This window comes from Clupea harengus, chromosome 25, assembly GCF_900700415.2.
Source record: "Clupea harengus chromosome 25, Ch_v2.0.2, whole genome shotgun sequence".
In the NCBI taxonomy this organism is placed as follows: Eukaryota; Metazoa; Chordata; class Actinopteri; order Clupeiformes; family Clupeidae; genus Clupea; species Clupea harengus.
In genome coordinates, this window is record NC_045176.1 from 9,301,787 (window position 1) to 9,329,355 (window position 27,569).

A 27,569-nucleotide genomic window follows, 5' to 3' on the forward strand; every position below is an offset into this window, starting at 1 on the left:
CACTGAAGCAATTATCAAGCTTTGCATATGTCACAGCTTCCACCAGTAGCTGATTTCTGATTCGGACCAAACTATAAGTTGAATGCTTTTCGTAAATGTAGTCTTCATATGAGTGCATTGATACCATAGTTTGTTCATGAATAAGGTTCCACCTTATTACCAGTAATAAAGGTATAATTTATGCAAAACACTGAAATATATTACCTTTGATTAATACAGCATATGGTTTTTATAATTCTTTTTAGAAGCTTCATTTAAGAGCTTAGTTGGTTAAGGCTGAAGTTGAAAATGCTACCCAGTACCTACATTCCAACCCCCTTACTCCCCATGCTTTCTTCACGCAGTGTCCAGAGGGACCGCGGGTATTGAAGCTGCTGAGAGTTTTGTGTTAGAGGGATTGCGAGGTTGAGAGCTCTTGTGACCAAAGGTTGCGGCAAAGTTAATTACTGTGGACTGAATGATTATTGTCTCCTCCTCAAGAGATTTCCTCGGCTTGAAAAAAGGACTGTGACTCATAAAATACTTGGCATTTCCTGCGATCCTCTTTTTTTAAACACAATAATCTCTAGTGCCTCTTGGTCGTAATTAAAGGCACTATCGATTTTTAGCTCAGTTCCGGCCCTTCCATCACTCTAATATCAGTATTTATGTCTGAACTATAAATAAAACAACAATGGTTCTTCCAACACAACATGCTAGGGTAACAAGCTGATGGTACTCAGGGCTTTTGAGAGAAGCTGCCTGGAGTACAGGACACACAAAGGCATTTAAATGCTATGGGCCTGTGCAGCGGTGACACTTGAACACACCTAAACAACCTCAGTACTGGAAATAATTTATCAAGAGAATTTCTCTCATCTTTTTTTTTTTTTAAACTCTCCTCACTTATTAATTCGGTGTTGGTTTTAGAACCGTTGGGATTAACTGACGGAGCAGCCTGTAGAAATGATTTCTGAGGGCTTGAAAACCTCGAACCGCAAAAGTGTGAAAAGTGATTTTCTTGAGTGACGCGACGCAAACATGCTTATTTGCATTTAAAAATGTATCATATTCGTCTTTAAAAAAAGTGTTTGGCAACTGTGAAGGGTGGCCTGTGTTGATGTCACAGCACAATTTGGCTTTTAATAGGAGCGGAGGCTTAAGCAAAGCATTACATCTTCCCTTCCTCTTGAAATTGTCACTCTGTAATCCCTTGGCAAAGGGTAACGCAGCTAGATTACAGGGCCAAACCCGGACTTCTAAATTATCATCAGAGGGCTCACAGAAACGACGTCCCCGACCTCTTACCATTTATTACACTGTACAGTTTGCAACTTTGCACGCTTACGCTGCTATTTGAAATGAAATGTATACATTATTATGTGCCGGATGCGTTTCAGCTGGAGACAGCGAGCGAACAGAAGAGCTGAAACTTGTTGATGACTAGAGCAGCAAAACACTCAGGGATTTAATAACAGAGAACAGGCTGAGTCCATCTGGACCCACAGAGGGGGGTTGATTAATCCCTGTCTCTCTGCAGCATGAATGATGTTAAGAATGGACATATGAAAAAAAGATGTCTCAATGGTTTGACAGTTGGAGGTAGTTACACTGTTAATCTTTCTTTTTTTTTTTTTCTTTTTTTTTTGCACCATAGTAGTACTTGTGAAGTCTGAAGTCTGAAAATGAGGCAACTTCGTGGGTACATCAGCACACTAATCACACTAAATATCTGACTCACCCCTTACAGATGACTCAGACAAATCATGTTAGTGTGTTCTTTGAAGCATTAAACTCATATTATATGCTTCCACATGGAGCATGCCTATAAATCAAACTGCAGGGCACGTGTATCATACCCTGTTTGGTGTGAAGTGGAAGTTGGCGCACTATGTTGTAAACATCTCTGAATGCTTGATGTCTTGAGGGTAAAAAGGATGACACATTTAAAGCCATCTCCAGCAAATGTATTCTTCATTCTAAGCCTCGCAAAACCATTGAACCATGAACTTCATACCTTCCTGAATCCTCAATTTGAGTTTAACAAACAGAATATGCTTCCTTTTTTTATTAAAGTTTCATATTTTATGTTGTCTTACAACAAGTTGTTTCACGCTTCAACATCCATGCCTCTGATGTTTTCATGTCTTGTTGCAAATGTTCCGAATCTTTGAAGTTAGTTACTGACGCATAAACCTTTTCGCTCTAGCCTGAGAGACCCCTCCCCCCCAGCAGACTGTTCACACTGTTCTCTGGCTCCTCCTCTGTACAGTCTTTTAAGAAGATGTGACGTGACAAAGCCTATTGAGATGCATGTCTAATACATTTCTCCTCCTGCTGCTGCTGCCATGATGTAGCCCTGGGGGCACTGAGAAACAGCTCTCCAGTTGGGGAGTGGAAATCTCATTCTATCTGTAGGGCCAGGTCGGTCTCAGCCATTCTCTACACTCAGCAAGACGGCCTGGGCTCCCTGCACTCTGCTGCACTCACAGGGTCTAGTGTCCTCCAGTAGAGTGTGTTTGAGACAGAGAGAGAGAGATGGATGGGAATAAGAGAGAGAGGGGAAGAGAGTAAAAGGGTCTGTGTGTGTGTGTGTACATGTTTGCGTGTGTGTGTGTGTGTGTGTGTGTGTCTCTGTGTGTGTGTACGTGTTTTCACATGTGTGTGTGTGTGTGTGTGTGTGTGTGTGAGACAGAGAAGAGGGCCTTTTTTTACAACCCACTTGTAAATACACATTGTTGCAAAGGCATGCAAATGAGCCCCACTAAGAACGCCTACTTTCATTCAGGACACAATGATGCTATTTAGGGGAAGAACAACAATGTGTTTACAGCATGTTGACTCTGTATACACACTCATAAATCAACACGATGAGCTCGTCTGTGATGAAACGCAAGAGCATACACTGAGGTTCACGAGGCACACACAATCACATCAGGCTGTTCAAACCCAGTCAGGGACGAGATCGGGACCATTTATTCATTCTCATCGCTGACTGCTCCTTGACTTTGTCTTGGGTGGTAGAAAGCATAAGCCTCAGCCAATATGCTGTTACTGATTTAAAGCGGATTATCGTTTGCTGTCCTAAGCTTTGGCGAATCCTCTAAAATATTCACATTGGCAGACCTGGATTAGCAAAAAAAGCCATTTTTACAAAAACATTGAAACAGTTTATCTCATAGCAATTCAAAAGTTTCCTTCATAGACCCGCTGACTACATTTCTGTAAGTGCTGCTCCATCCATAACAACTTCACGGTTATCAAGTTTATTTTACTAACATAGTCATACTTGACAAGTATGCTTTCAGAAGTATTTTACACATTCAGTGCTGTGAATAGTTTGGCTGTTTCCCTGATGTATGAAGAGTGTGTCCTCCTTCCTCGACACCCCTCATCACAACACGCCACTGAATGTTTATGGTTTTCATCACTTCACCACAGTAATCCCTTTTAAGACAAGGGCTTAGATAAGCCTCTGCAAAACAACAATAGAAATAGCTGGCTTATACAAAATTCTGAATTATTATTATATTGCCACCATCAATGGTTGTGCTAGACTATCTCTATTTTCCCTTTTTGTATCAGTAAACACTGATGGCATCACTATGGCAATTCAGATGTTGGTCAATCATCTGTGTGACAACCTCTGTGACAGTGTTAGTGCTGTTTTCTACCCCATGTCTGTCTGTGTGTTGACGTGCCACTATGCACTGCGGTCAAATTCTGGTGTTTTTTTCGTACGTTTTGAGCTTCTCTGAATTTGCTCATGCTGAGCTGAGCGAGAATTTCTGCCACATCAGCAGCCAAGCGGGATGTGCATCAGCCATGTCAGATACAACATTTAGGTCATGTTAGACTCGAACACAACACATCCACCGTGTGGCCGACTGTCATCTGCCACTCAGCACACGCTTTTTACAAGCACTATTGTCAGTACGAGTATGTGCCTCCAAACAGCTTTCACAGGGCTGAGCTTGACTATATTTGGTATTTATGCTTCAATAATATTTACTTAAATCAGATGTGCGTGGCCATTAGCAGCCTAGGACCGAAGTCCTTAAAATGTCCCTGCTAGGAATTTGCACTTAAATCTCAGCTGTACACTGGGTAGATTATTTTTATACATCTGATGCGGCCAGACATGACCCACTGACTCACGCTACCAGCACACTATTAGTCCTTGTGAAAGTTTGTCACACACTAAATACTACGGCACCCTAGTCACACATAACACGTCAGTTAATCACAAGCTCATTTAGGCTCCATCTAAACAGCTAAGTGATTAAAATGGCTGTCAACACACTGGAATGTTAATTTGGCTGACGGAATTTGTGTTAAGGTCAGCAGGGGGAAGCCTTTCTTCAGTCAAAGATTAACTAAATTAAGGTGGGAGACCAACTGATGATTTTCTATCAAAGAAGTCTGTAAGGACCCCAGAGGTGAGTGAGACGACTAGACTGTACTGAGTCCCCCATTGGGGCCAACTGACTAGACAATTACTGACTAGAGGTGAATCCTAACCTCGTAACCATCAACTAGTGGACGAGTGTGCATTCAAATTCCACTTAGTGTACCATGAGAGGGATCTTCCACTCAGTATGGTAAGTGGAGGGAACCTGAATATGGAGACATATTTCAGAACATTTTAAATTCAAGTAAGATGTTTAATTAAGGGATAATTTGACAATATAGGCTATTTGAATCTTTATTTTATTTAATTAAGGGATGACTTGAAACAATTAATTGTCTCTAATAACAAGGCTCAAAACAGTTATTGGCTATATTTGAAATGCTAAATGCATCAACTAGTATGCTGGATGGTATTCTCATACATACTTCGCACATGATAAACAGTCAGGTGATAGCGCAGGAATATAAATTAAACAACAAGTAACGACCCCTCTACCTCTCTGAACGTGACCACCTCAGTTAATTCCGTTAATGACACCCTTCGGTTACAGGGAGAGACGAATGACAGCCAATCAGAAGCACTGTCTGTTCGACTTCAGAAGCCTTCAATGAGGAGTGATGCCGTGGGAGGGGAGAGGGCGAAAGCAGCCCGCTAGGATTCAGTATTTGTGCAACATTCAACGGATACACATCCGCGCTCGGACTTTCTGCTAGCCTACTATCCCTAATAACGGTGGTGAGTGTCTGTTTGTTAACTTTTGGAGAGTGTGCAGTGTTATTTGTTGGCATGGATTTAAAATGCTTTAAAATGTTGAAATGCTTTACAATGTTTCAATGTTTCGAATCAAAACGACAAAAATAACGTAATCTCATGACTTTTCGGGAGCGAAATAATCGCCAGGTAAATTGTCGTCCACTGTTTTAAACTATTTTATGCTTTGGTGAGTTTTGACGAGAAGCTGGAAAGATGCTTCTTGACTGATTTTTTGACTGATATATGATGTCTCCTGCATATAGCCAACTGTAGGTTCTACATTGTCTATGACTTTGGGCTACATTTAGTCTAGGCTGTGTTATGCGAGGGGGAAATTAAATGTATAGGTTACCCTTCTTATTGTCACTTCGTTTTAAGAGACAGCTTTCAGCCTACGTCCCGCTGCATTATTGGTTTGACACACTGCATGCTCGCGGATGGCATTGTGCGTTTGTGCGTGACAGTGCCGCCACCCCAACAACCCACCTGTGTCCGCGAGAGCTTATAGGTGAACTGTAATCAGTGAATAATATTAAATAATGATTAGTCTTTCTTAGTATGGAATCGTTTTTTTTCTCATACCACTAGTCCACTGATGAATGGAATAAAAAAAAGGAGAGAGAGAGGGTAACTTTAGAATTAATTATTTAACTTGCGCTCGCTCCACTATTGTCATCATCGCTGGAACTACCTTTCAGAAGAACTGTGAAAAGTAGTATTATGTATGATGAATAGCACTTGAAGGCATACCATTATTTCGACAGTTTAGTGGAATTGAAGTGGAAATGAAATACGTTAATGCATTCTGATTCTGTACACGGGAACAGCAGTAGACGGTTGCTTTGGATACGTCTATAGTTATTAAAGATAGAGTCTACAATTTCTCATGATTTAATCTGTGTGTTTCTACCTTGATCTCTCTGTGTGGAGTTATTAACCCAATGTAGGCCAGAGTGAATGCAAAGGACACTATGTATGGTAACGAACTTTGTATGGTAATTAGGTCAATGTTCTCTTACACCTAAGCAACAATGGGCAATAGAGCGGCATGTTAGTACAGCAAAACGGGAGAGAGAGGGATTACTGTGATAACTGGATGGATGCAATTAGATCTTACTCCAGAAGGTTTGGTTTATGATAGTGCATTTACTGGCATTTTAAAGTGGAGTATTAGTAGATTTTCAGGCAGGATGATTATCTGTGGCAAAGTTAATCCAACCCAAGATTATCTAAAGTAAGCATTGAATGGCAAATTATGTTTTCACACTAACACAGCAAATTAAATATGATTCAGATTGACTGAGGAATAGAAGAGATGCACTAATGGCTTTCTGGATTTTCGATCATTTATTTCAATGTTTAAAAATGAAAAGAAAAACCAGCTGATCATCCACTCTGTTCTCGCTAAACGTATCAGGAATGTTAATGGGGAACGTTTGAGTTAAGATTTATTCAGTAACCATCTGACAAAGGTCAGATAAATGTGACCTGTTCTACTGCTTAATTGCAATGACCCTCAACTCCCTAGGTCAATCCAGTGTATGACCTCTGACATTGGTCTTAACTCCTGTTGCGTTTGAATTATGCTCTCAGTGAAGGGATATGACATGTTTTCTTTCATTCACAAGAGAGCTTCCAGTGTTTACTTACATCCTAATCTATTTATGAAAAATGAAGAATCAGAATGGTAACCATAACCTACTTAACTGTGTTAAATCTGTAATTCCCAAAGAAAAACACAGATTACTCAAGATTTCTGTTGACAGAACCCTTAACTTTTGGGCTAGCAATTTCTGTGTAGCCTACTGTAAGATACTGGGTTTCCTGGATATTTGGATACTGATCTTATTGTACACAGATGTTTTTGTAACTGCAGTTTACAGTGACTAGTAAGCATGTGCTGTCCTTAGTTGAGTTGATTTGATGTAACGTAGGGACATCATAAGTGGAATACATGACAGAACTTGCACTTCTTCACTATATTCACACTTTCCTTTCTTAAACAGTTTTGCCAAGCTGCTGCAAATGCTTGTAATGAAGGTGTGTAAAGTGGACGAGACCCCCTGCAGTAGGTGTTAATGCATATAAGCATATAAAAAAATTGAGATAAATGGGAGGTTTATCACATTTAATAAATCGTACTACCCCAGAAGAAGTCTGAATTGTGATTGTTCTGTTAACCAGGTGAGAAGTCATCATTTGGTCAAATATATGAAACACGTCCACCGAGCCATCGCATGTTGTTAGTGCAATCATCTTGTGATATTAGAGGCCTTTCGAGGGGCCACCTCCCAAAGTCCTTTACTGACAATACAAGGGCACACCAGGGTAGTGAGATAGACTTTAGCAGTGGAATTGCAGTACTCCTCCTTATCCTCATCAGAAATGTTGAAAGATGTTACTTAATTTTAGCCCATGAGCCCCTGGGCAAATCTTCTGCCTTTAGGCTGTTTCTGTGTCTCTGCCTGAGTGAAAGATCACAAAGCCTGGCCACAGAGAATTATACCCAGTGTTTAAAGCTTTTCTACATGATTCAGCAGAGCAGGTCACAACCATGGTTAAGGATGCACAAATGTGTGTTTCATAATATGGAATGCTAACTAACTAACAATGGGATAATTTGAAGGCCGGATAAGGGTCTGCTCTCTATATGGGTAGCACTGCTGTGGGATGATCACATGTGTGGGAGGGAGAAGAGACGAAGAAAAAGGAGTCGCTCTTATGAAAACATCTTTGCCGCAGCCTTGGTGGCCTACTGACACTTGAAGCACTCCCTGAAGTCCAGTTTCTCTTGGCCGTGATGTACTGTGTTTTTGTTTAGCCTTAGGATTGGGTGATTTCCATATTTTTCTTGTGTTTGTCAGTGTCAGTGAATGTCAAGATCAGCCATATCCTCCTTTTTGTACATAATGGAGATTGAATCATAGGACCAGTTAACAAAAGGAAATGAAATGTCAGATTGTGTTGTGAATGCTATCCAGATGGTTTAGTTTGACCTTTCCGAGTGAAAGCGTTGTTATCTTGATGTAAAAATCCTCCAATATTAAGGTTTTAAGAAAACATGGTAAGAGGTATAGAATCAGATGAGTTCTGACACATTGAGGGTGTCTCAGCTTAAGTAGAAACATTCAAATCCTGACCACGAATCACAGGGCTTAAATAGTGAGGGGCCCCGTCAGTCCAGAACATGTCAAGATTACTGAAGTAAGAACCCCAAATATGCAAGTGGTAATAATTCTGGAGACAAGTTAATGGTACTGTCAAGCTGTCTAGTTGTGCTAGACACGTAAAAATGAACTATTAGCAGTGATATGCGGTCAGGGTGACTCTGACAGTTTCAACAGCTCCATTTGGCTTATAACTTTGTGTTTTTTATTTATGTTTGTTGTAGTGGTATGGAAGAGCAGGGACCAGAGCAACAACAACAAACACACACACACACACACACACACACACACACACACACACACACACACACACACACACACACACACACACACACACACACATATACACACACTCACAGACACACACACAGTAACTCAGAGCCAGACACACGGGCATTTGCATTGCAATAGATGACTGCATTCCAAGAGTGCATTACAATGTGGAGGGGAAGGCAGTGACCTGTAGGCTCCTGCTGTGGTCTTTGCACAGCAACCGTAAAGCTGCTGTTCTCACGGCTTCCCCTCCCTCCCTCTCCGCCTCCTGCCTCTCTTTGCAGGAGGACGGCACAAACAAACACCCCATGAAATCAGACATGCGGTTAAAGAGGAAGCTGTCTCACCGGTTATTCCCTAACAAACACACAGACACACACACACACAGACACAGACACAGCCACCCACAGGTTAGTAGCCTGAGAGTCAGCAGCAGTCCACGTCCTGAGGTGCTAAAGCTAACCCCGTGCACGCAGTACCTACTGAGGATTGGCAGGATTAGAGTCCATTGATTCAAGTGTCTGTTGGTTCTTGGATGAATGTATGTTTCAGCATTGATATCAGAATTTAGTGGAGTAGATTTAGTAGACGTGCTAGTGGAGTTGTGACCCGTTTCGCTCATTACATTGGAAGTCAGATTGGAAGTTGCTAAAATGGAATTGCAGTCACAACATTGTTTCCAGATCACACATTGGCCTCCTCCTCCTCCGTTACATAATTAAGAGGTCCCATCTGGTGTGGGCAATACTCCCTGACAATAATTGTGTTGAGGCACAATACCCAGTCCATTCAGCAATAGGGGGGACAAAATGAAAGAGTGACATAAGCGAGAGCAAAAGAGAGAGAGAGAGAGAGAGAGAGAGAGAGAGAGAAAGAAAGATGGAATGAAGAAACAGAATAAGAACGGCGAACATTTGAAGCCATTATCTCTCCCTGTTCAGATTAAGGCACACATGTTGCTGAGGAGATTACAGTGGTGCTGGTGGTAGGGAAGGATGGGGGTGGGGTGGGCTGAGTTGTGGTGGGGTTACGCTCTCGTGCGACGGGTCTGGGATTATGTCTCCATGGTGTGACAGTCTTCCACAGACACCATTATGCTAACATGCTGAAAAGACTACTGTTTGCTCAGTGGGCTCTTTACACACCTTAACTCAAGTGAGACAGTGCAGCACCAGCATGGCCTTAAGTGACTGTTAAGGTGTTGCTGACAGGCTTGTTCAGCTAGCGGAACAACAATTAGGACGAAACACCTATCTAGAATTAGGCAAATAAATCAATTTAGGCTAACAGCCAGGTCAAGGTTTCAATCAAAGTGATACCAAGGCACCCTCTCAAAATTTGCCGTCTAGACAGTCACTTCTTTTCCCCACCCCACCTCCACAGACAGATCAATGCCTATTGATCACCCACTAACCCCTAAGGAATGACACTGAGTAGGCTGATTTGCTATCAGAAGCTCTCAGTGGAAGCAAAAAGATCCTAGGTCTCCTGGACTTCGCCCCCTAAATGTAATTTGCGCTCATCTAATCGTCAAGCCCTTTGCAAAAGCCTCAATTGCCTGCCTGGCTGAGAGGCCTGTCAGCAGTATGAAATGTTATCTGCTCGTGGGGATTTCTGCCTTGAGTTGAGTGCTTGTTAGCACTGGAGGTATTTCCAAATAATGGAATAAAAGTAAAATGTATGAGAAGTATGAAGTAAATATTCAAGAAAAAGAATGAGCACCTAATGTGTTTAGTATATATTATGAAGCTGCCTTTCTCCATCAAATGAAGTTGCCCTTGATCTGATTGAAATGGGTGGGGGGGGAAACGCAGGGATAATTGTGTTCATGTCAGAGTGCATTTGGTCCAGTCGTTTTCAGTTAATGGAGGGTTTTCTGACCACCTTCTTCATTAAGCGCCTGAGGGAGATGCATGTCTGTGACACCGGCTCATATTAGCTTCCCGGCTCGCCTGTGCTTTTCCAGCGGCACGACTTGTTACCTGTCGCCCTTCCCTTCTCCTCTCCCCCTCTCTATCTCACCCTCTCTCTCTCTCTTTCTCTCTCTCCCTCTCTCTGCGGCCTGTGGCTGACATTCTCCTTCTCTCACTCCTAATTGCTCCCTTGGGATTTATAAGGACTGCCATGGCTGTCTGTGGTGTGTCGAGGGGGCATTCAGCAGAGCCCATGCTGAGCACACACACATACACACACACACACACACACACACACACACACACACACACACACCACCCACCTACCACACTCCCCATGTCCTCCACAGGTGTCTCCGCTCCACGTCCTCCTCCCGCCTGTCAGCTTGCGTCACCCTTCTCCCCCCCCCCCCCCCCCCCCCCCGCTCCCCTCCACCGCCTCCTGCTCCCTTTCTCCTCTTATCCCCTCAGTCTCCAGTCCCTCCGAGGCCGAAAAGGGGACTGTGTCTTTGAGGCAAAAAAAAACAAAAAAACAAGGCATTAAAAAAAAGAGAACAAGTGTAGTCCCAAGGACAGACAAGATGCTAAGCTGGGTCCTCTGAAAATAACAGTGTTTCATTGTGAGATGAAGAAGATAGGCCGCTCTCGTTAATTTGTCACTCTTTGTGTTTGCGGGAGCTGCGACAAAATATGGAGCTTTTCTTGGGAAAGCTCAAAGCTCTGTCTTCTGTGCTTACGCCTCGTCGGGCCATATCCTCTCAAGTACCAGAAACAAACACTTTAAGGTCAGATAAACAAACATTGCCCCTGTCAAATGTCTTGAGGATTCGCAGATGAAAGGTGGTTGTATCATACAGAGCTCCCCCACGGCAAAAAAAAAATCAAAGCATTTTTACACGGGATGACATTTCGCTGTGGAATTATTTTTGGGGAATTATTCAGACATCACAGGCACATCGTAGCATGAAATCCCTGTGTCACACTGAGTTTTAAAAAAAAAAATTTTTTTATTTATCACTATGCGTGTGGGCAGCGGGGGCTCATGCAGCCCTCCCCCTGACTTCTCTCTCACAGCGGGGCGGACTCGTAAATGAACTAGCAGACATTTCGCGGCCCAAAACCCCGCTTATCCCCTCTGACACACCGTGTGACAAAGAGACTTCGTTTTCAGTCGACTTCCCCTCTGCACGACTCTGTCAGGAGATCCTCCAGGTCAACTTGCTGTGAAAAAAAAAAATGTCCTAGTGATCTCGGAGGCTGTAAGCTGTCGATGAACAAGGGACTGGCCTCCTGAAAGCTGTAAAGAACACTTAAGACGATTAGATATATGCTTCCATGCACTCTTTGAACATACTCGTAAACCCACGTGGTGCTTTCAGCCTCATTGATGTGACAGCAAATCAATACGCCCCAGTGTCTACCGTTATCATATGCAATTAAGGTCAATTCATAAGGCTCGACCTAATGGAAGTGAATGGCTTGCACTATAAGGGGGCTAGCCTGACAGCTTTGTGATCGTGGCTTGTGTGAATTAAAGAGATGTTTTTGAGTCAGCTCACCATTGCTGGTTGTTTTCCGCAGTGGCTTAAAATCAGTGACTCTCCCCCACACCATCCACTGCTGCTGTCACGCAGGCAATGTCGACCTCTGGCATTTTCACACTGATGAAAGAATACATGCAAATGTCACCAGCAACACTGTTAATCATGAAAACCACAGGCATTTTTTCAATGTGATGCAAGGAATGAGAGAGAGAGAGAAAAAAAAATAAAACATAGCCATGCCCTTGCCCCCAAAGCCCACCCACCCCCCTTCCCCTACCTCTATCAGCAATCACATTTGCAATTTGCCGCTTGGGGAAGAGGCAAGGGGAGCAAGGCCAGGCTGTTGCTGGAAGACATGCATGGAGACAGATGTGGAAACAGGAGGTGCAGCTGATGTCTGATTACCAAGGGTTAGGGAAACTGTTTCCTTTTCAGTGTTTTTCAGTTCAAATCAAGGCAGCCTTTCCACAGTAATGTCATGCACGTAATTATGATCATTGGTTTGATCACTCCCCTAAATATTTTCACAGCACAGCAGAGAAGAGCAGTTGATGTGGATTTGTATTTCCCAGTATTGTGCTATGTATTCTGTTTTAAAGAGTATATGCGCTGTTGCTGTTCCAATAACATCCCTGAATTTAATGGTAGTCCTGCTTCTCAGAACAGAAGGGTGCACTGTAGCCTGCAGAATTGTTTTGAAATGAACTCCCTTTCTGTAGTGACAGCAGAGCCAATCACTTAGACTAGTGCTGCTTACAGTCGGTGTGTGAGGATGTCTTCATAGATATGTTTCATTATCTCTCGAAGGTTCATTTTCAAGTGGACAGAATCTTCCTTCTAGCAGACAAATAATCAATTTTAGAGGTGGGAAAATGCAGTTGTGGGTTGAACTGGTACAGTCACAGTTTTTGAGGAGGAAATATGCTTTGGAGCAGCTGTGCATGTTTTTATAGCAAGACGTCTGGCCTTGATTTCACATGTGTGTGTGCCATTCTGTATGTTTCCTGCCCATCTACCGTCACTCACTCTGCACTGAGGTGAATGGGTGAATGTAACCGTGGTCGCTGCTCCCATCTTGTTTTTTTCCCATGTGTGTCTCCAACCCTCTTAAATAGGTCACATGGTACCGTGCAATCCCACAGTCTGTGATGTGTGTGTGTGTGTGTGCGGTTAATTTCGGAGGAAATGAAAGGCAGCCTCATTTTCATAAACTATTTCAAATGCTGAAGCCTTTTGTAGTGTGGCTCTATCCTGGTCCTAAGAGAAGGAAATGAGGACAATTACTGGCTCTATTGCCACAATACACATTACAGGCTCATTACATATCACATGGCAGTTATCCAGAGGGGGTGGTTGAATTCGGAATCTAAATCTTGAGGGGAACATATGCTAAAAAGGAAACACAATGAGGTTCTAGGACCCAATGGATGCCTGAACAGACTGAATCCTAAACATGCTATGATGAGCCCATGCAACTAATTAATGACTACTTTCAACACACGCACAGTGGAGCACAACACAGAATACAACGGTGTCAATTTCACACCCACAAAAACAAAACCTCATCCAGACTAGCAGGAATTGAATGGGACTTGTTGTGGTATTATCTCCCTATTAATGCCAACCCTCAATGCTCTTTTGTGCATTCTTCCCATAGGTACACCGAATCTAACAACTCGTCTGTCGAACTATGAGCTTGCCAAAGATCAACAGCTTCGACAGATAGGATCCCCGGGCTGCTGTGCACTAAACTCCACTGAAAATGAGGACTTACCTCGTGCTCCTGCTGTGGGCCTTGGCATCCCTGGGCGCGGAAGCCATGGTCTTATTCCGAGGCCCTGGAGGAGCGGCAGGGAAGGAAATGGACCGACACAAATCAAAACATGGAGTGCCTCTCAGGCGAGCCAAACGAGGCTGGATGTGGAACCAGTTCTTTCTGCAGGAGGAGTACACTGGAACGGAGAACCTCTATATAGGAAAGGTACGGTTTACAGTGAATTTGGCCTTCAACTGAGGGTTTCATGCTGTCTTGAACCGAAATGTGCTTGATCTTTGATTGGCAGTCATGTAAGGGGTGACTTCAGTGTGACATGACAAAGGTGTTAGGGTGTGAATGGCAGTGTAAGAATCCTATAGGGAACTAGCAGAACCTTTAGCAGGTTTGAAGAACAGGTGGGGATATAGACAAATTAAAAACTTTAATAAAAGTAACTTTTGCCATTAAATATATACTTCAGTAACAGATGAGAAGCCCCCTCCCTCACACTCATACAACTGTTGCAAGTAGACTGCAATTTATTAGGTACTTCAATAAATGTAATGGAGTAAATGTAGCATTTTACTGCCGACCTCCAGATGAGAATCCAAGCGTTTGGATCCAGATCAATTATATTAATGCTGTCAGTCGGCAGAGACGAGCCAGACATGTTGGGAAATCTGCTGGATACCTGACAACTGTGCATTAATCTACTCTTAAATCTTTACAAAAAAATTGTTGAAGGATAATAACCATGGGTACAGGACTGTGGATGTGGTGTAGTTCACCCAAGCAGAGAGAGACGAAAGCGAGAGAAGCGAAGAAAGGGAAGGAAGAAAAATTCCAAGTTCTCTTTCAGTTCAAATCAGCATCAAAAACAAATGAAAGAGAAATTCCTATTCAGGACACAGCGATGTGGCTTGGCTCGTGATCACAGCTGTCTGTCTTCAGAGTGTTCATTTATTTATATAGAAAAGCTTTTGAGTTTGACTTTTGCTGCAACACTGACAGATGGTTATTGAGAGTCTTTCAATGAAATATTTTTAAAACACAGTGTGAAAAGCTGCCATTATTTTTGTGTCTGAATAGTCCATAGTCCATCACCCATCAGTGAGTATTTACCCTTGAGGAGCTGTGATGTGCAGGAATTTGAGCGATTACAAGATTTTTCTTTTTATCACAGGCATGCTTGTGATCTTTTTCCTCCTGGTTTATCAGAAATACCAATGATGTGAATGTAGTTCCTTTTTAGGTGTCAATGTGGTAGAGGAAGTTCATTAATCCTTATTTTCTGGAAACAGGAAATGCTTGCAAATGTAGGTGAGGAAAGCCTTTTTGTCAGTACGTGTACATTTGATCCTCATAAGCAATCAAAAGCAGTTGCCTTGAACATCCTGCCTTTTGTCGTAGCGCAAAATGCAATCAATCAAGTCAACATTACTTTAATGGGAAATTACTTTTTTATCACCTTGCTTCTCATTTAGCACCTGTGAGTGGCATTCAGCAAAATGTGTTTCTGCTTGGTGTGACATGAACTTGAGAAGTATGGGAGCTCATTCCATGTTTCCTACTGAACTGCCTCCGCGAAGACACGTGTGAACATCACCTTCTTCTTTTTATCAACAGCTCCAGTCAGACGCGGATAGGGGGGATGGGAAAGTGAGATACGTGCTCAACGGGGAAGGAGCGGGGACCATTTTCGTCATCGACGAGAAGACGGGGGACCTGCACGTGACGCGGAGTCTGGACCGCGAGTCCAAACCCAGCTACGTGCTCAAAGCCCAGGCGGTGAACAGGCAAACCGGCTACCCGCTGGAGCCCGAGACGGAATTCATCGTGAAAGTTCACGACATCAACGACAACGAGCCAACGTTCCCCAAGGAGGTCTACACCGCCACCGTTCCTGAGAGGTCAAATGCCGGTAAACACAGCTTAGTGCCGACTTTAATATGTGAGGTCAGAACATAAGGGCACCCTCTTTCTGAACTGCAGTTGATGGAGATAAAAAAAATATGTAGAGGTCAACATCCTGGTGTCTGTAAATTATCTTTTGGCTGATAGCATGTTTAAATATTTTAGTACAGGTAATATCTACTCAAAGAAGTAAGATGGATGTAAGGCAAACACTTTGGTCAAAGATGGTTCACGTTGTTGATCTTTGTCCTGGGGGAGGGCGTTTTAAGCACAGTGCAAAATTGGAAAAGCCACGAAACACGTTCACCCATTTTTGTTTTGCTTCCCACAGGCACCTCAGTGACCCAGGTGATAGCCGAGGACGCAGACGACGGGATGTTCGGAATGGCAGCGAAGCTGGTGTACAGCATCAGTCAGGGTCACCCATATTTCTCAGTCGAGCCATCTACAGGTCAGTGTCATTTCATTCCCTTCAGTCAACTGTGGAAATAACCAGAGTGGGGAGGGCAAGTCATAGTCGGTCCAAAGCTGCCATTATTTTCCAGGCTCAGTGTTTTTTTTTTTTTTTTTTGCCCAAGTAAAAAAAAAATAATAATAATAATAACAGCTAGTGAATTTAATCATTCCTAATGTGCACTCTGGAACATCTCCCATTGAGGTCTTTGTTTAAACAAGAGAGAGATGGAAACACAAAAGCCCCCCATGCAGATTACCAGGCAGCTTAACACTGATATGGTTTATCCCAGATGCAACATGGGTGGTGATGTCTGTATCACACCAGAGGACATGCAATCCTAAGAGCTCGAGACTGCAAAAAAAAGCTGTGTGTTTATCAGCCGCAGTGGGTAATCTGGAAACATTTGTGCCATTCAAAAGAAATATCTGCTCCAGGGTTCATCTGTGGATTGAGGGACGGATGTGAAATAGCACCAGACCACCTAGTTGCGGTGTTGCTAGCCCCGGTGCTAAAAGACGTATACCTCTATGTTAGGCAATTATATTCTGGTGATTGAACATGGCAGACACTCAACACACACTGGTGTTTTGTTTTGGTTGAGTCAAGTCACCAAAGATGCAACTCTTCATTCAGTCGTCTCACCTGGCAGCACATTATCCGCCACCTGTTTTTACTTGTGCTGACAGCTATCTTTTGATTGGCCACTGATTTCTATCAGAAACAAGGTGACTGTGTGCCCTATGTAATGTCCTCAAGAAGTCACTGCGGGGCTTGAACGCCCACGGGGACACGGGTTCGAATCCGACCCGCAGTCATTTCCCGATCCCACACCCCACCTCTTCTCTCCATCTCATTTCCTGTCCAAACCTTCACTGTCCTATCTGATTAAAGGCAAAAAGCCCAAAAACAAATCTTAAAAATAAAATACAAATAAAAAACAAGTCACTACCGAGCCTCAGCTCACATAGCATTTGGACAGTCCCTATCTTCTAGAGCTCTCATCTCCTCAGATGTAGGTGGATATGCCAGACAGTATATAAGTTGAAGTAAATATTTTAGCTTCAGCTTGTTTTGTTTTGTTTTTCCCTTCAGGCATCATCAGGACAGCCCTTGGGCCCTCTGACATGGACAGGGAACTGCGGGAGCACTACCAGGTGGTGATCGAGGCCAAGGACATGGGCGGCTCCAGGGGAGGCCTCACAGGAAGCACCATAGTCAACATTACGCTCACTGATGTGAATGACAACCCTCCTCAGTTCATCAAAAGTAAGAACTTCCATTGTTATGCGCTGTTGTTATGTGTGTAGAAATAGTCAGGAGCCCATATCTGAACCTGCGATGCTGAAATGCAGTGGTGGCAGCCGAAATGAAATGAAGTGAAATGATTCCAAAACAGAAATGGCACAATAAGCTTCGCAAAGTGCAGAAGGTCGGTGTGATAATCCTGATTCCGACTGAGGAGAGGGACTCAGCTCTTTAATTCCCTCCATTTCGGCAGCTTCCGCTCTGGAGCACCAGTAACAAAATAAAGCATGGCAGTTCAGTCCCCTGGATGCAGGCATTAGGGGCTTGATGCCTTTAAGCCCTTTCTCTAATATTACAGCTGGCGAATCTGTGTGAAGTTATGGAAACTAGTGGAGCGTCCTCTAATATCAGCCAGCCCCCCCCCCCCCCCCTGGTGTCTGGCCCCCCCTCGCACGAAGAGCTTATGTGTCTGTGTGCTTGTCTCTGTCCGCAGGTATCTATTCGTTCAGTACGCAGGAGTCCACAGAGACAGGCACTCCTATTGGGAGGATTAAGGCGGTGGATGCCGATATTGGCATAAACGCTGAGATGGACTACAGCATCACCGGTGGAGACGGACAGGATATGTTTGACGTCACAACCGACAGGGTCACCCAAGAAGGGGTCCTCACTGTTAAAAAGGTGAACTTCCCATGGGGTTTCTGAGCCTGTGTTATTTGCTGCATCAATACCATGTCAGATCTTTTCATTCATTTTTAGATTTATGTCTAGTATCCTAATGAGGTACAGTAGAGGCCTCCTCTCTCATTCCTTTCGCTGAGCAGGGTTGTTGTGTGTAAACGCCAGCTTACAACGTGGTCGTGTTTGTCCTTTTGGTTTGTAGCCCCTCGATTATGAGAAGAAGAAATCGTATGACCTGAAGATCCAGGTGCAGAATCCACGTCCTCTGGTGGACCTGCGCTTGCCGTCTGTGAGCACGGCCACCGTGCGCGTCAGTGTCGAGGACGTGGACGAGCCGCCGGTGTTCGAGCGCTTCACCTACATCATGGAGATGAAGGAGAACGCCGTTGTGGGCTCAGCCGCCGGCTCAGTCAGCGCCATGGACCCCGACATCCAACACAGCCCTGTCAGGTCAGCCTCACATTTCAGTGTCCAACTTCCTCTCTTTATCTCCCTCATACACACACACACATACATGCATATATATATACACACACACGTTATAAGCTACACACACACACACACACACACACACACACACACACACACACACACACACACACACACACACACACACACACACACACACACACATTCATTCATTCTCAAGACATTGCAATTAAAATAATGAAGCAGACATGCCTCGTAATCTTTATGGACCTCATTCGGAGCATTCTCTAAACCTATTGACGAATACAAATGAAGAACGCTCGACTCACTCGCTCACTCTTTTAATACCCGCGTCCTCCACTCCCCCCCACAGGCAGTTCTCATGCAGGTAATTGTAATAGATAGCCATTATCAAAGCAAATGAGCGTATTATCAGAGTCCTGTTCCCGCTGAAGATCAAGCTGATTTGCGTGGCTCTCCATCTCCATCCCGTCGCTGCCTCTCTCTCCCCCCAGGAGTGGCAGGGGTAAATAGGGGACGAGGGAAGGAGTGCAATTAGAGGTCCCTCTTCTGACTGGGAACAGGACCTTGGGGCATGTAATTACCAGAGTCATCAGAGGCAGAACAACTAACACTGCCGCTCCAAACACCAGGAGGCCAATTAGGAAATTGAACAATCCCTGTGAATGATTGCATGTGTGTGTGAAAGCAAGAGCGAGAGAGAGAGACAGAGAGAGAGAGAGTGAGAGAGAGAGAGAGAGAAAAAGAGAGAATGAGAGAGAGGGGATTGACAGCCATCTACAAAGGACAGAAAGGAGCTGTCTGGTTTTCAGCAGTCTTTAATGCCCTATGTGTTTTGTCACAGCGCCTCCTTTGTTGCTGTCTATTCAGCAGACTTATTATTGTGACAATGTGTGTTCTGTAAATGTCCAATGAGTAATCGGGGGGTAACTTCGCTTTTTTTTCAGATATGCCATTGATCGACGCACAGATCCAGATCGGCTTTTTAATGTGCATTCAGGAAACGGGTCCGTATACCTACTGAAGCCTCTTGACCGGGAGGAGTCGGCCTGGCACAACATCTCCGTTGTTGCCACTGAGTTCAGTGAGTGTCTCTCTAATGTAAAGCTCCAGATAATGGAGTTCAGTGAAGCGAAGCATTCTGTGAGATTAAATCACAAAGTGAGAGTTTACCACTCATTTTGTTTGTATGCTTTTGTACGCTGCATTTGTTTGGTGATTTTTGATCAGTGATGACAAGAAATGATTATTAAAGTTACAGTTAGACATGGTGGTAAAAGCTAGCCACTTTGAAATGCATCCACCCCTTCCTCTAGTATTTTCCCCCCAGTGTCTCTCCTACTACACACAGTGTGTCAGCACTGACATGTCTTGGGTATGCGTGGATAACAGGCACATCATGTCTTGATTGCAGAGTTTTACTATGAGTGTCTGAGTCTGAGAGTCAATGAGACTGGAGTGTCTCCTCTATTGACATCGCGCTAATTGTGGGGAAAGTGCTGTCAGATATCACAGGAATTTAATTAAGCTTTTGCTGGGAATAGGAGAAATCTACAGTTTGCTTCTTCAATGGGCTTAGTTCTTAGTTTTCCACAATTACAGTAATGCAGTGCTTGGCAATTACAGAAAAAAAACAACAGCAGTGCTTGTCTTTCTCCAGACAATCCAGGGAAGACGAGTCGTGCTCCAGTGTTCATCCGTGTCTTGGATGTCAACGACAACGCTCCCACTCTGGCCTCATTCTACGAGACGTTCGTCTGTGAAAATGCAAAGTCTGGCCAGGTACGTTCTACTCAGTCCCGTCACTGCGCCGTACTCTGACAGCACTCAGCTGGCCGTGTCAGTCAGAGGGGGGAAATTAAACCGTATCTGTGGTCGGATTAGGATGGACTAGACGTGTCCATTAAAACCCCACTCCGATCAGGTTTTACCCTCCGCCACTGGCTGCTAAACACCCACACAGAGATGCACAGGTAGATAGGCACCGGCGATGAGGATCCACCACCCCCCACCCCCTTGGGGCCCGCCTTCATGAATTGGCCTTGCAGACCTTCGCTTGTCAAGACAGTCTGTCAAGAGAGATGACAGTGGTTGTCAGCCATCCAAACCCACTTTCTGATAACACTCCAGCTGCCGTGGCCTTCATCCCTGGCCTATTGTCCATCATTGTACATCTCATCCCATCCGCCCACTTGCACTTTCCACAGCCGACATTTTAATGCCATGCCATACCGCTCAAAGCACCCACGCCCCTGGTAGCTGAAGTTAAACACAGAGCACATATTTCAGCCCTGCCATAACTCCGAATGCATTTCAAAGCTGTTTACTTGTGTACTGGTGTTGGGGAGGGGGGGGGGGGGACGGGGGACACACAGCACAGAATGTTGGGTTTTGGACAGGCTGTTTAATTTTTCATCTCAGCCATGAGCCACCATTTAGTATGAGGCTGTGTTTGTTGTTGACATCCAAGTCCTTTTCTCTGGCATTGTTTACTGCATGTGACACCCAAAAAGTAATTAATAAGCTAATTATGTCCTCCCTAATGAACAGTCCTACATGTTGAAGTGAGGTTGAGCAAGTCATTCGTTAAATAGGCTGGCTCACTGTGTGCTTCTCCCCTCATAGAGACCCATACATCAGCTTTGGGATGATTAGCCTTTATTTTAGAACTTTTGAAGTGGTAAATGGAAAGGTGGACTTCACGTGTCTCACACAAGAGGAAGCTTTTTCCAGTTAATTGTGTCTTCTCTCTCATTACTCCCTTGGATGGAAACTCAAAAAAAAATTTTAACTCAATCTCTACTGTTCCCACTCATGTGGGGTAAAGGTTAAAGTTATTAGGCTGCTTTAATAAGTGCAGCATATCAGAGCAGGAAAAGTGTCTGTTGAATTCGTCATGCGTGAAATGCGCCTGAATTGTGGCACTTTCAAATTCGAATGCGACCCAGGTTTAAATGACTTCTTTTGCCCGCCAGATGAATGGATTTTTACCTAGTCCTGACTGTCATTTACCAACCATGTCCTTCTCCACTATCATTCAAAGACACAAAAGTGGAGTGGACCTTTTGAATATGTCAGCCGAGGTTGTTCGTTCAGCTGAAGGAGTTTATTGTCCTGTGGCTTCTCTCTTGCAGAAAATTCAGACCATCACGGCGGTGGATGCTGATGACCCTGGCGGTGGTCATCGGTTCTTCTTCACACTGGCCCCAGAGAGTTTAGTGAGACCCAACTTCACTCTGAAAGACAACCAAGGTAGTCCCTTTCTGAGCTCATCACCCCAATGCCCAGTCTCTCCATAGCTGTTTTTAAGGGCCACAGTTTGCTGAATATGTCATTTTGTGTCATTGTGGGGAATATATTATTGGGCTGTAAAGTTAAAACGGAACAAATTTCTGACCACAACCAGATGTTTGTATTCACTGCCTTTGTGAGGGCAGAATGTTTATGAGGCTTTTGGAAAGCTGAGCAAATGTTTTGGTCCCCATGTTTTGCTCTCGTTTTTTCTTTAGCTGAGCACTCTTTAAAATCCTGATTATAGATCAGCTCAGAAAATATGTACAAGATCTTTGCTAACGTTTTTAAAACTCCTGCTTTTTCAGATAACACAGCGTCCATCTTCGCCCGCCGCAGCGGCTACCGGCGGCTACAGCAAAGCTCTTTCAGCCTCGCCGTGGTCATCTCCGACGGCGACTACCCCATGCAGAGCAGCACGGGCACGCTCACAGTGCGGGTGTGCACGTGCGACCGTGAGGGCAACATGGAAATGTGCAACGCCGAGGCCCAGTCTGGCGCCGCCGGTCTCAGCACCGGCGCTCTCGTGGCCATCCTGCTGTGCGTCATCATCCTGCTCCGTAAGTGTGGCCAGCATCAGCACCACCCCTGCCTCCAGAGCTCATTTCACCCACTGCTAGCGCTTCCCTCCATCTGTCTGGCCTTAGCCCGCGGCGAGCTGAAGGGGGGGTGCACTAAAGGTCATGGCAGCTGCTGTTTACCTGTATCTGTTTCATCAAAGCACTTGCTTTACTGAAAATGCTCCTGAAGCCAGTGCATCCGTGCGGTTCAGTGGGTTTCCAGCACCAGCTCTCCATATTTTTCGAGCATTTTTCTTTTTGCAGTGACATTTTGTGCCCCAGCCTGTACAAACATTTATGTTTTAATCATACAAGCCGCATAGCTAGGGATACATTCTATGAAAAGGTCTCTCGGGTCGTTTCCGTAGCCACAATGGTTTGACTAATGAATATTTGATTGTGACAGGAAGGTGTGAATCATTGCAGTGAAGAATGATGCAATTAGTGCCGCGTATTATTGGCTCCGTATCAGGCCTGTGTGTCAGGACCATGAAAGTTAATGCGCGTGTTCACATTGTGCTAATGCATGTGTTTCCTGGAGGTAATTGATGTGTAACGAGCACAAGCCCCTTTCGCTCCTGAAGGAAAGGCCAGCGCAGGCAGCCAGACACGGTGGTGTCGTTAGCTCTGGGGCTCAGGGCACGCGTGAAACGCCCCACTGCGGGGGGTAGCGCCGCATACAGGAAGGGAGCCACGAGTGCGCACATCAAACAGCCTGTCACACAGGGACCAGCATTCATACACAGCATTCATTTCCCTTGTTCTCTTGCCAGTCTTTCGATCGACTGATGAAAATGCGTGGGTTACCTGGGTTGCAAATAGCTTTGCGTAAAAGTGTTTCTAAAAAGAATCAGTGTATCTATCTATCTATCTATCTATCTATCTATCTATCTATCTATCTATATATATTTCTATCTGTCTGTCTGTCTGTCATCTATCTATCTATATATCTATCTATCTCTGTATGTCTGTCATCTATCTATCTGTCTGTCTTCTATCTATCCATCTATCTATCTATCTATCTATCTATCTATCTATCATCTATCTATCTATCTATATATCTATCTATCATCTATCTATCTATGTCTGTCTGTCTGTGTATTCCTCCATCCCCCCCCCCCCCCTCTCCATTTCCACCGCCTTCCCTGTGTTGTCACCTCTGCACGTCTGATATCTGTCTGGTGTGTCTCCTGTGCTCCCCCTCCAGTGATCGTGGTGCTCTTCGCCGCCATGAAGCGCCAGAAGAAGAAGGAGCCTCTGATCATCTCCAAGGAGGACGTGCGCGACAACGTGGTGAGCTACAACGACGAGGGCGGCGGAGAGGAGGACACGCAGGCCTTCGACATCGGCGCCCTGCGGCACCCAGAGGTGATGGAGGAGGGCGGCAAGCCGCGGCGGGACATCATGCCCTCCGAGACGCTCTACCCGCCGCCCCCGCTGAGAAGGAGCGCGGGCACGGCAGCGCAGGGCATGCCGCCGTCGCGGGACAACGCCGACGTGCGGGACTTCATCAACCAGCGGGTGCTGGATAACGACTGCAACCCCACGGCGCCCCCGTACGACTCGCTGGCCACCTACGCCTACGAGGGCACCGGCTCGGTGGCCGAGTCGCTCAGCTCGCTGGGCTCGGCATCCTCGGAGGAGGAGGGGAGGGAGCAGGACTACAACTACCTCAGCGAGTGGGGGCCGCGCTTCCGCAAGCTCGCCGACATGTACGGGGGCGAGGATAGCGACAGGGACTCCTGAGATGCCCAGAGCGCTCGCTGAGAAAAAAAGAAGGAAAACAAATCAAATGAAAACAAACAAACAAAAAACAGAACCTGTGTTTCTGTGAAGGAAAGTGGAATATGCAGCCTGAGTTTTTTCTTTTTTTTGTTGTTGTTGTTTTTTTCTTTTAAACAAAAGTGCCCTTTCTGATCTTCCTCCCTTATGTGACTTGTGCTGAATATCTCTCTTTCTTTCTCTCTCTCTCTCTCTCTTTCTCCCTCTCTCTCTCTCTCTGTGAGGAGCAGGGAGTGGCATCATGCAGCCCAGTTTGTTTCTTATTGTTGTGCCAGGCAGACACTGAAGAGAAAGTGGACTTCCCTTATGAAGGGGATCAAAGGAGAAAAAACTTTCCTTATAAAAAACTCTTGTGCTCCTCACGTTATTGTGCAGTCTCTACCAATAGACACACTGCATCTATTGGAGGGATACTGCCCAGTGATACAGGTTGACATCGGTCCACTTCATAATATCCATTTTTAGTAAGTCAAATACAGTATTATCTTTAAACAACGACAAAAGTATTGGGGAATGTCAATAACTGGGTGCAGATTTCTCGTGCTGTCACAGACATGATTTTACAGGCGGATAAACAGTCCTTTCTCTTCTTCTGAACTTCTTTCGTCGTTAATTATGAGAAAGTGCTACATCAGCATTACTTCATCCTTTGAGTAGAAACATGAGGACCACATTATACTCAATGAATGTTTCTCAGCTTTGATGGTGTGTGGACTTTTTTTGTGACAGATCTCATGCAACGCTCACAAGATGTTGAGTCAGAACGTAACGTCCAATGATGTACAGTACACGTACATGGTTTGAGCTCCTGTGTGCTGTCATCTGAGGAACTTTTTTTTTGTTTCAGCGATTCAACCTCAAATGGAGGTGAGAAGTCTTACGTGTGCTTATGTTTATTTCAGTGAACCCACACTTAGCACTATAAGCACTACACAATGCCACAGGTGAGATAACCTGTCAAAAAAAATCAATTTGTGAAAATGTTTGTTTTAGTGAACTTATCCACAGTATTATACTTTGAAGTCGAAAGGTGGATTTACACACCCTCGATGCTTTCATTGGTCGTGCCACCAGGAGCTTAAACTTGAGATTGCATTTATCTGTGTTTAGTGAAACACCCCCAGGACATTTCATTTCTTCTTATGGGGAAGATGTTGACTGGCTACAGGTTGTTTTTAGTCCCAGTCCCATGCTCGGAGATGTGTGTGTGCTTATGCTTTTTATGACACTGCGAGTGTAGGCTTTGAGGTAAAGTCATGTTACAGTAATGGGAGTATGTGGTAGATCACGGTTGCTTTGTGGTTCTATGATCCAGTGCTTTGTTTCGCAGTGACTTGGGGAAACTTTGTGTACTGCTTTGCTTTCTACCTTGTCAGATTTTGTACCAAATATTTATAAAGACACATTATTACAGTAATATCCTTGAAACATGATGTCCATTATTATTGTTTTTTTGTTTTTTTTAAATGTATTTTGGAGGTGGTGAAACTTAATTGTGAGCAGTTTACAGTTCATATGAGGATGTGTTGATTTTATGAAAATAAAGTTTTTTTTCCATAAAAGCCAGACCTTTTTCACTGTCACTGTCGCTGATTTGCAGAGGTTACATTCATGAGGTGCCTGTTCTGCTGCTGTGTTGATAATTGGGTGCGTCTGTGGCTCATACAGGCTGACAGAGAATCCCTGTTAATTAGGGTAACCTATAACAGACCTCTGGGTTAACCACTGCATTTGGAGAGGGGGTAGATGGGGGATTGCTTTTAAAATTGATTGGGGATGTGTGGTTCTGCGGCAGATGATGACATTCCCAATAATGCCCATGTCACAGTAACAGAGACACAGCCCCAAGCATGTAAGATGGCAGCTGCCTCGTCCCATCTATGTCCCTGTCTCTGTGTGCGCGCATCACTGGCATGAGGCATAATCAGCCGAACACAGTCCTGCCATGAACTACATGAAATGGAATGGCTAATGAACATCCAGACTCAACAAAGCTCTGAATTACAATCAGTTCACTCTTTACTGGAAACAAAAATAAAAAGTTTTCTTCGTGTTCATTGTAAATGCTGATGTCATTTTGTTTATCGTTGGGCTCCTTCAGTACAGAGGTCACTGCAGTCCGCGGCTTCTTGCTGAGTTTTATTTTATTTATTGTATGCTTTGGCAGAAGCACGTGGCGAGTATCACAGGGCAGGGGTGTGTGCTGAAGGTCTGATCACCCTTCCGAGCGCTTGACATGCCGAGGCAGCCTCACACATCTGTAGGAATCTTTCCATCAGCCTTCCCTATGTTCCCAAACCTCATCCCTGTTTTTTTCTTCTTCAAAAACGATGAATTTTTAATGGGGCGTCATGTGAGGATAAATGCTTAACATTCGTCAGGTTCCCCGCTGAGCGCGCTGCATGCATTAAACCAGCCCAGGAGGCTCCAGCGCAGCCTACTGCTCCGGTGCAGCCCACCGCATGTTACCTCTGCTCTGATAAATAATGGACATTCACATAAGACCCTGCACTGCACAGGCTAGTTTGCTGTAAGTGCGTTAAATGTACTTTTAACTTTCATCTTTTCTTCCGGAATGTCACTCGTTATGGGAATATTCCGCCGTCTGCATTTAATTGGATTGACTTAAATAATAAATCCTACACCTCTCAGCTATGCTGCTCCTACTGAACTCCTTTTGTTTTCTATTCAATCTTATTTTTTTTCACGTCTTTTAGTTTAAATGGGAAGTTAAGACTGGTACAAATCCCCATCTTTATAACGTTACCATCTTGTGAAGAATCAAGGAAGCAGTGTTTTAGGACTCTCCAAGGTTACTCATTAGAAGGGAAGACAGAGACTGTAATCCAAGTCAAATGATGGTGGATCCAGCCAAAACTGTTCTGAATGAAACTATTTCATTCTTCACTAAATATAGCAAACTGGCCTCCATTTTCTCTTGTATAACGGAATCTGAGTCACCCCTTGGCAGTCAGCCTCTCTCTCTCTCTGCCTGTTCACATTCTATGATGGAAGTCTCTCCATCTAGGAAACGCAAGAGGAGAGCAGACTGACATTGGTTGAGCAGTCAGCCAGTGAAATAAACTGAGCACAAGTGTATGCTGGAGAGAGTGGCTCCAGAGGTGTAGTTGCAAAAGTAGTGAACAACCTTCATGTGGGGAAAGTGTAACTAGCTATGAGTTTCTGAGTGCATTTACACGTGTGTGTGTATGTGCATGAGTGCGTGTGTGTGTGTGTATGTGCGTATGTGCTTGTGTGTGTGTGTGTGTGTGCGTGCGTGCGTGCGTGCATGCGTGCGTGCGTGCGTGCGTGCTTGCGTTAGTGCGTGCGTGCGTACGTTGCTTGATAACTACAGCAACTCTACGAGTCTGTGGGAGACCTTCATCCAGGTGG

General features: G+C 44.5%; 1 protein-coding gene across 1 annotated transcript; it reads left to right on the forward strand.

The window, feature by feature from the left end:
- Positions 1–5,020: 5,020 nt before the first annotated feature.
- cdh6 (cadherin 6) lies at positions 5,021–25,742 on the forward strand. The gene is made up of 12 exons (XM_031563149.2): positions 5,021–5,125; positions 13,698–14,021; positions 15,423–15,717; positions 16,042–16,161; positions 17,260–17,433; positions 17,906–18,093; positions 18,296–18,543; positions 19,491–19,627; positions 20,204–20,325; positions 21,678–21,795; positions 22,143–22,394; positions 23,602–25,742. The coding sequence occupies exons 2-12, from the start codon at positions 13,803–13,805 to the stop codon at positions 24,138–24,140; spliced, it is 2,412 nt and encodes an 803-aa protein (XP_031419009.1). The 5' UTR covers positions 5,021–5,125; positions 13,698–13,802; the 3' UTR covers positions 24,141–25,742.
- The last annotated feature ends 1,827 nt before the right edge of the window (positions 25,743–27,569 follow it).